This window comes from Arachis ipaensis, chromosome B5, assembly GCF_059453495.1.
Source record: "Arachis ipaensis isolate K30076 ecotype BB chromosome B5, ASM5945349v1, whole genome shotgun sequence".
NCBI lineage: Eukaryota > Viridiplantae > Streptophyta > Magnoliopsida > Fabales > Fabaceae > Arachis > Arachis ipaensis.
Genome location: NC_142440.1, coordinates 155910358 through 155920393, shown reverse-complemented (window position 1 = coordinate 155920393; position 10036 = coordinate 155910358). Strand labels below are relative to the sequence as shown.

The 10036-nt window shown below is 33.0% G+C and overlaps 1 protein-coding gene and 1 pseudogene across 1 annotated transcript; both read left to right on the top strand.

Moving 5' to 3' along the window:
- The first annotated feature begins 4020 nt into the window (after window positions 1-4020).
- Window positions 4021-5169, top strand: LOC148566338 (F-box/kelch-repeat protein At3g06240-like). Its single transcript, XM_088489103.1, has one exon. It carries the CDS (start codon window positions 4021-4023, stop codon window positions 5167-5169), a length of 1149 nt encoding a protein of 382 aa, XP_088345229.1.
- A 2695-nt stretch (window positions 5170-7864) lies between these two features.
- On the top strand, window positions 7865-8398 carry LOC148566337 (uncharacterized; annotated as a pseudogene).
- The last annotated feature ends 1638 nt before the right edge of the window (window positions 8399-10036 follow it).

The following is a 10036-nucleotide window of genomic DNA, read 5'->3' as shown; positions in this document are numbered from 1 at the left end:
ACCATTTAAAAAATATGAAGACAAATATAAATATCTATAAAATTTAAGTAAAAATTATCTTTTGTAAATAACTAAAATGTATTTTGGTTTATATATAATTTTTTGAATCAGGATAATATTATTATCATTATTTTTTGAACTATATATATATATAGCTCTTTATTGTGTGTTTTTATAATTTAACATTTTAAAATTTTTTATCATAGTTTTAATTTTAACAAAATATGATATAAATAAGGTCATGCTAATATTAAAATAATAAAAAAATATTTATCTAATAAATTTAAAAAGTAAATAATATATTAGCAAAAATAAAATTAATTTTTTAAAAAACAATAGAAAAGCGGCTGAACAGACATGATAGTGCCTATTGAGCCGCTAGTATATAATATAGTTTTTACTGTCTCCTTCTCAATAAAATTTAATAATTATATACAATTAAAAAGATACACTTAATTTAAGAAAACGAGAGTGATACATAAAAAATTAAAAGATTTTAAATTTAACATATGTAGTGATGAATATAGTTTTAGTTTAATTATAAATATATATACCAATAAAATATTATCAGACTATTAAAATAATTTGATTTTTGTAATTATTATTAACTTTAAATGCCATATATTAAAATTTGACACGTTATGAAGGTAACTTACAGATATTTTAGAGGGAATTGGGTAGAATTCACAACTTCTAATAAAGAGATTTGTAAAAAGAGAAAGTGAAGAGTTAATTGACTCTTAATTATTCTTCTTAAACTTTGTCTTGCATGTAATTTATATATTTGGGCATTTCATAAAGCTTGAATCCCTGCAGAAAGTAACGATAATTTATGGATGTATAGCAAGGAATTATCCCTGCGCCAATGTTGGCAAGAACCTTTAAACTCTCACCTGAGATCAAATTTAATGCAATTAACATCCATAAACTACAACATTAAAGATGAAGCGACAGGTTTCTTTCGTTTGACTTATACATAATTTCTGTTCTTCACTTGGCAAAAGTTGGTTTGCACTTCACTTGGCAAAAGTTGGTAACAGTTGACAAGCTCCTATTACTTTGCTTGATAATGTCATTCATCAAACAAGTATTTCTTAATAAGTAAAATATTCTATTTAAATGCATTTAATTTTTTAAAATAAACTATTTGACTTCGCTTTACCTTTTTCGTCTTGTATATTGTGTATTAGCCAAGCAGTGCTGGATCACCCTGCTAATATACTGGCAGAATATTCTCAATCCCCATTTTTGGCTGGAGACACAAAACCTTCAAGCTCCATTATTTCCCTCTTCATTAAGTGGAATGGCTATTAGAGAAGAATTTCATCACAAAACATGTTGCACTGTGTTGCCAACGACGACAGATGATGATGCTGATGATCTAGAAATGGAAGGATTCTATGCTTCTCTTGATGCTGAGACCAATGTTATTTAATTTTCTCCAAATGAAGAGACCATGGAAGCACTGAAAATAGCACTAGACTTCATCACCAATAATAATGATGCTTCAGTGTTCTTGGATGCTCAACATTGCAGAAACCAGATTAGATGATCTCTCCAGTTTGTCTGCTAATGATGGTTTATCAGGTGCAATGAGAGCATTGATATCTGAAGCTTCAACTGTGTTTGCACATTGTAGTAGTAGCTATATTGAAGCAAGAGGAGTTTGGTTTTGTCCTTAAGTAACAAGTACATGACAAAAATTTTAATTTCTATTAAGTTCACTATATCATATGTTTTCCATTCAGATAGTGCTAAGCCTGTAGGATAATAATTTCACAACTTTAAAAACCGAAAAGCAAACTATTTCAAATAAGCTGAACTAGTACTAAACCATTCTTTTGCATCTCAGTTTTGAAAATATAAAGAAAAAGAGTACATCCTGTTTCCACTTCAAAAAATAATTTCAGCTCTGCAATTTCTGTCTTATTGGACATTTCATTTCACTGTCCAACCTACAAGTGATAAGTACAATAGAACAATTTGCAACTAGTAAAATAAGCAAGATAATCATAGTAAAATATAAAGAAAAATCAAAACGAATAAGAATAGAAATCCAACTTTTGTGTTTTAGTTCAAATTTTAAAAAATTTATATTTTTATAAACTGATGGATGTAAAACGGAACATTAAATGATTTTTAAAAGTTTATTAAAAATTATCATTTGACTCGTTAACATCTAAAAAATTATTACTGGGATTATTGATGTTGAAAAAATTAATATAAAATATAACTTTTTAAAATGGTATAGGAGTTAAAACTATGATTTTTTCAGGGTCAGAAGTAACAGATAGTTATACAAGATATAATGACCAATTATATTTATATAATATGTAAGTTGAGAAATAATTAAAATACTATATCAATTAAATTATCATTTAATTTGTGAAATTAAGTATAAAATTTATTGTTTTGATAACCTTATGCTCTGAAAAATCAAAGCCACAACTTCGAGTTAATACTCAAGATTAAATTTGACTTCCAATTCAATATAGCTCTCTAATTTTTAATTGAGCCAAATTGTACCCTTAAATTTGTAAGTTCTGTTTTCATTTATAAATTTAAATAAAAAAACAGTATTTTTTTTTTAGAATTTGAGCTAAAATAGTAAAATGCAAAAGTTAAATTTCTATTCTTATTCATTGTGATTTTTTTTATATTTTATTTGAATTGAAATGAGAGTATTTTTTTATTGACAAAAATGTTAATACTATATTACTATATAGTAGTATTAAATCCAATAAACTAGATTCAATTTATTACATATACAAGTAAATCGAATCAAGATTGATATAACATATATATAGTAAATTATAAATTTATTTTAGTTGATTTACATTGAAAGAGTATAAATTGAATTCAGTTGATTCGATTTATATAAATTTATTTTAGGACATGCATGTAAACCCTCAATTATATCACACACAATCAATTTTAATTATTTTATGGTGTAAACCCTCCATTATATCACACAATCAATTTCAGATATCTAAGATAGTAATAAAAACAAATCAGATAATTGTCCACTATTCAAATGGCAGTGCGTTCTGCATCACTTAGCAGTTTCAGAAAGCCCCCTTTACCTGTGAAACTTGATTCGAGATTCTACTAATACTGGGTTCTTTACTGAAACCTTAAACATATACACTTCCATGGTTTCACACACTGGTGCGCATGGGAACACCTTCACTTACCCTTTGCTCCTAAAGGCATGTGCCAACCTTGGTTTCATTATTCACAGGACTATGATTCTTTCAATTAAATAAATAGAAAATACATCTCTTTTATTTTTACTTGATTTGATTTGTTATTTTTTCAAATTATATGTTTTAATTTCACTTTCAAAATTTTTTTTATTTTTTTTTTCAACAAAGTAGAACAAATAATGATAAGTAGTTATTTTTAGTCTAAAATGCTTATTTCTTTTTAAACCAGTAGAATCTTGTATTGGTTAAGAATAAACTACGCCCAACCAACTTGAGTTGGTATAAATGGATGAGGATCTGTGTCTCTTAACCATCTCTCCCGGGTTCGATACTCACTGGAAGATGGGAATGGAGCTTGCTTGCTTGGGAGGGTCGCCCACTTTGCCTCTGCAGTACCCGAGGGATTAGTCATTAGGCTTTCGACTTGATGGATACCCTAGTGCAAACCAAAAAAAAAAAAGGAATAAACTACGCCTAATAAATAATAATTATACATTTATGTTTCTGATTGCAAATGCAATTCAAGTACTTACAATTTACAATTTATATCGGCTTCCTTTTTTTTTTCTTCTTCTATTTAGATTTGCTATATATATTCCCAATCAATCAATTTGATTGGTTTGATGTTTAGTCTTATATATTAGAGATCTTGATTAGGAAAAAAACAAATAGAGCTAGAAAAACGTAATACCATTAAAATTTTTCAAAACTTTATGTTGGAATCTAATTTATTGTTCGTTACATTTTAAAAGGTACAGCACAAGCACAAGACCTTAATCTCTATTTGTTTTCATCCTTTTTTTTTTCAATGCAAATGGCAAACCATAACGATCAAATTCCTAATGATCTTGCACTGGAAATTCTAGTAAAATTACCCGTTAAATCCTTGAAGCGATTTAGCTGCGTGCGAAAGTCTTGGCTAAATTTACTTGAGAATCCTGATTTTAAGAACATGTACTACGAGAATTTAAAATCTAAAACTGCCCACTCATCGTCTCTCCTTCTATGGAGATTATTTTACCAAAGGGGTATAAACATCGATAGTGAAAATAATGTGCATTTACTTTCAGGAGAGAGATATGAAAACATGGTTACATTAGTTTTTCCAACTCTGTCTGAGAGTTATGGTCCCGGCGAGGTTCTAGAATGTGTTAATGGCATTATATGTCACTATACACGACCATGTCCCGATGTAATAATAGGACTTTGGAATCCCAAAACCGACGAGCGTAAAATTATTCCTCCGGGTATTACTGATGATGAGCCCGGCTATGATCGGCATGTAAGTGTTCATGGATTTGGTTATGATGACGTGAATGATGATTATAAAGTGATTCAATGTGTATATTATATTTATGATCCAATGGAATTAGAAGAGCCTGCTCTAACAATTTGGCAAATTTATAGTCTAAAAAGTAATTGTTGGAAGAAACTTGATCTTGAAATGACTAAGAAAGAAAATGTAGATAAAGCTTCTATAGCGTACTTGAATGGAGTATGCCACTGGTGGGGTAGCCAGTTTGCTACGAATGGACTCGAAGAACAAGTACTTGTGTCATTTAACCTCAGCACTGAAACATTTCGAACCACATCAATTGTTTGGCTGCAAGAAAATGATGATAGCCTTATCAGAACTTTGGTAGTGCTCAACGAGTCTGTTACTCTGATTTCCTCTTTTGCTCAGTATAATCGCATTGAAATATCCCTTTTGGGTGAAGTTGGTGTGAAGGAATCTTGGGTGAAGCTTTTCACACTTGGACCCTTTCCATCAGAATTTCGTTGTCCAATGAGAATGGGCAACAAATGTGATGTAATATTTTATATTGGAGACGACAGCAATGAATTGGCTTCTTTTGATGTCATCACGGGAAAAGTAATCCACAATATTAATATCAAAACAAGAATGTTTGGTACATGGATTTACAAGGAAAGCCTCCTCTCTTTCACAAAAGAAATTAATTGATTAGTAAATATACAAATTTAAATGTAAGATGTATTTAAATGGGGATACGGGAAGAGTATGTACACTTTCTAAGATGAAAACTAATTTTAATATTCATGTTGGTAGTTGAAATTGATTTGATAAATCAATTTGTATTTCATTCTAATATTTTGAAATGGTCAATTATGTTTCATATTTTAAAAAATACGATACGACTCTTGGTGTTAAAAAAAATTATATCACAGGAATCAATTTTGGATATCTGAAGTAATAATGAAAACAAATCGGATAATTGTTCATTGTTCAAACTTGGACTTGTATATTCTCAGGTTATTTTTGTACTCAAATGTGGATGTGATAAAGAGGAGTCTATTGAAATTTTGCTAATAACTATGTATGCAAAAGTCATTGACCTTGCCTCTGCTAGAAGGATATTTGATTTGATTATCAAAAAGAGCATTTTCTCATGGACATCAATGATTGCAGGATATGCCCATTTGGATCACCCATTAGAGGCATTGCATTTGTTTAGAAGGCTTGTGCGGACAGATTTTAGGCCAGATAGACTAATCGCTGCCACTGTTTTATCGGCTTGTGCTGATTTAGGATCAATTAGCGTAGCACAAGAGATGGAAGATTATATTTCTCTAAATGGATTGGAATTTGATCTACAAGTCCAAACATCTCTCATACACATGTACTCCATGTGTAGAAGTGATGAGTTTGAAAAACTCCAAAATTATTTTGATGATGATCAAATATTGTTAAAAATAATTAATAGCAAAATTATTAAATTGAATTTTAATTCACATTAGTTGATTAATAATTTTGTTATTGTGGAGATTTTGTGGCTTGGCTGAAAATTAAACAAGCCCAATATGATGTTAATATTTAGCTTTGGGCAAAAAATTGCTATGTGATGTGCGGCTGAATTATTATGTTGTTTGGGCCAGGATATTGTTGTGCAAGCCCATATTTAATGTTTGTTGCAAGCCCAACAAACCTTGGTCCGAATTGAAAAGAAAGAAGGAAAGGGGTAGTGCTTGATTGGGTTCGGATATCCACTCTCCTCTTTGATGGAATTCAATTTTTATGAACTAGTTTTAATTGCCTCGGTAACATGAAAGAGAAAGTGCAAGTGATTTGATGGCTTTTATTGTTCTCACACGTTATTAAGCATGGGGAGTGGGGATTTTACTCATTTTAATTTGATTCATCAAATCCATTGAAAGCTTTTCACTCCTCTCTCTCTTCTCTCTCTAGTTTTCGGTCATGTCACAGGAAAGAAGAAGAAGTAAGCTATCAGAGAAGAAGTACAGTAGCAGTGAAGCTATGCACAAGCAAGCGGCTAAGGTGATAATGACCCTTGCAAAAGGAAGATCTACAGTATGGCATAGCTGAGATCTTTACCACTAATGGTAAGATGTGGTGAAGAAGCCTCAAAATCACCATGCCTAGAAATGGTAGAAGATCCGATCCAATTTGGTCATAGAAGAAGATCCCTTAGGTGAAGCTTGTCTCTACTTTTTGTTCATCCATCACAGAAGGTAGCTACTGTAACTACGTGGAGGAAGAAGCAGAGGTGGAGCAGATGGAGCTGTCAAGGATCAAGTGTTCATCATGGGTCAAAAATCCTTCTTGAGGACCAAGTCAAGATGGAAAGCTCAGATTGATGAAGCTTGATGAGAAGGGATGAGAGAGAGGTAATTGCATGTTGGTTTTTGCGTTCAGTTTCCTCTCTTCTCTCTGTCCGAACCGGTTTTGATATTGAAGAAGAAGAAGTTGGCTCGGTTGGACCGGTTTTAACTTTGGAAGCTTCCCCTTCTATAATAAGGGTAAACGGCCAAGGCTTGAGACAAGGAGAAAGAGAGTAAAGCACAGAGTTCTCATAGCTACCCAAAGCTAACAGAAGTTCTTCTCCTTCAATGTGTTTCATTTTGTATTTTCTTTAGTTTTGTCTGTCTTGAGTCTCATGGTGAAAAAGGCAAACAGTGTGAGGTTTGTAAGAAAAAGCCAATGAGCGAAAAAATGCAGAGGATACAAAATTAAAGAAAAAGCCATAGATGTCTTAGAGGTCCTTTGTACATCTGTGTTGTGTATCATGATTCTGTGGGAATCCCCTTGCAAGTTGGGTTAGCACTTAGCAGTTGAAAGATTGGTAGGTGACCAAGTCAAGTTCAGGATTGGGAATAGATTCTGGACTTGTCCCGGATAGGAAGGGTAGTTCCTAGGGAGAATTGGTGTTTGTAATCAAGATGATTATAGTGAAATTCCATCATTGTTGTGATGGAGACTGGATGTAGGCTGCACTGCACTTAGCAACTGAACTAGGATACTTCTTGGTGTGATTCTCTCTCTCTCTCTTCTACTCCATTTCTGGTTCCATTGTGTAGGAGACAAAATTGAAAAATATCTCCTATCTGGTTACGAGACAAAATGAAAATGTCTCTTGGCTAGGTACGAGACAAAAATAAGAAAAATCTCCTATAGCTATTTCAAAGGGCAGAAAGTAATACTCAACAAAAAGGGGCTAAGATTCAACCCCCTTCTCTTAACCACTGAATACCATCAGGAAGGATCAAGAAAGCCAAAAAAGTATTTGAAAAAGTGGCAAATAAAGATATAACTGTTTGGCCTTCCATGATAAATAGTACTAGACTTCACCATCAATAATAATGATGCTTCAGTGTTCTGGGATGGTCAACATTGCAGCATCATGAAAACCAGCTTAGATTATCTCTCGAGTTTGTCTGCTAATGATGGTTTATCAGGAACAATGAGAGCATTGATATCTGAAACTTCAACTGTGTTTGCACATTGTAGTAATAGCTACATTGAAGCAAATATGAAAATTGAGTCCACTGCTTTATAACTGTAGAGAGCTGATAACTTAAAAACTGACCTTGAAAATAACAAGAATCAGTTCCCTGACACGGAGGCAATAGAAAAAGTGCTAAGGCAAAAGTTGGTATGTTTGGAGGAAATAAAAGAGGATCTAGAAAAGCAAATCAGAATTATGAATGCTAACATCATAACTTCTTGAAAAGAACAGAACACGACTCGAAAGAGAAAGAGAGATGTCTATGTGGAAGAAAAGGCACTCAAAGCTCGAATGGACGTGAAGAAGGAGGAAGTACCACATTTGCAACATGAGCATGACTTTGCAAAGGTAAACCGAGAAAAAATCAAAGCTGAATGGTCAGAGTTTGGAGAAAAATTTATAAAGATTGTTGTAGAGTCAGCTGTATAAGATTAGCAAGGGAAGTTTGGTTTTGTCTTAGAGCAATAAGTACATGACATAACTTTTAATTTCTATATTAAGTTCACTAAATCATGTTTTCCTTTCGGACAGTGTTAAGCCTGTAGGATAATAATTTTACAATCCTTGCTGACTGCTCCATGGATCACAAATTGTTGTCTTCTTTGGAGACTATCTAAATCAGTGCATTGAGTCTCATAGAAATTAAAGACATTCTGCTATAGATAATAATGTAATTACCATATAGAGGTTGCTCTTCACATAAAATAATGCAAGTTTTGTTGTTTTATTGATTGAAATCGATCATTATTTAATTGTTATATATAGTAGGAGAATAATGTCGGGTTAATAGTAAGAAATCATCATTCTCATCAATTAGTAAATGCCCAAAATGGTCCCTGAATTTCAAATCGGTATTCAATTTAGTCCTTGATTTTTGTAAATGACCAAATAAATCCCTTAAATTCAGAAACGTGCGTCTCTGTTAGTCCCTCGCAGAAGTGTCGTCTAAACGTTGCTAATGTGGAACGTTAATTGCCATGTGGGCATTCCATTAAACGACGTCGTTGAAGGAGTGGATGCCCTAACTGTGTAAAATGACGTCGTTTCAAATAACATCTTCTCCCCCTTTGAATAAACAATTCTTGTTGGTCCCCCCTTCCACTTCAACGTTTCCCACCAAAACTTCAGAAAAGCTTTCTCTTCTTCTCTGTCCGTTCATTCTCCCATACTTCCCACTCACGTTTGCTCGCCGAGGATCATCCTTAGAAGCTGTTCTCTCCGGTCAGTGAAGGAGTTATCGATGAAGCATCACCTTCGTACACTGCCGACAGTGAGAGGTAACAGTTCAAGTTGATCATTCTCTTCCATTTTTTGTATTTCATTGAGGGTTCTTAATACTTATGTGTGAATGCGTTGTTGTATATGTAAGGGAGTGGTTTAGAATGTTGTGGTTGTTTATGGCGCAAATGTTAGGGTTTAGGTTTCTAATATGAAATTTGTAACCACATAAATCATAATCTGGTTTAAGTTATAGTCAACAGGAAGTAAATATATGCATTCTTATTACAAATATAGTTGATTTCTAGTTCTTTGCAATATGGTTGTTTTGCGACAAAATGATTAATCCTATCTGTTTTGTGCATTGTGCTGTAAACTTCAGATGCCTGATCGATTGAAACTTGTTTTCCACCATGGTGGAACGTTTGAGACAGATCCTGGTGGAAATTTTATCTACACATCTGACTTGTATGATGAATGGGTTGGAGTCGATGAAGACTATCTTGACGTGTTTGCGGTAACAGGTTATTATAGAGAATTGGGGTATGCTAAGGCTGAAGCATGTTGGTTTTTGGACCCTGAAGATGGGTTGGAGTTTGGTCTTAGGAGATTGCAAGTGGACCAGGACCTTGTTAGTATGATCAAGCACTGCCATGAGAATAACAACGTCATCCACATCTATTTTGAGCACGGACCTTCGATTCTGGATATAATTGATGTAATGGAGTTGTCTGACGAGGATCATGCTAAAGGCCAGAAGGTCGGAATGGAAGGCATGGAAGAAGATAGAGTAGAAGGTGTTGAATCTGTGAAGAAAACCAGCACAATATTAAGTCAACTTGAAGAACC

What these genes read in the sequence shown, in the direction of transcription:
- LOC148566338 (XM_088489103.1), top strand. Translation starts at nt 4,021, where the DNA reads ATGGCAAACCATAACGATCAAATTCCTAATGATCTTGCACTGGAAATT.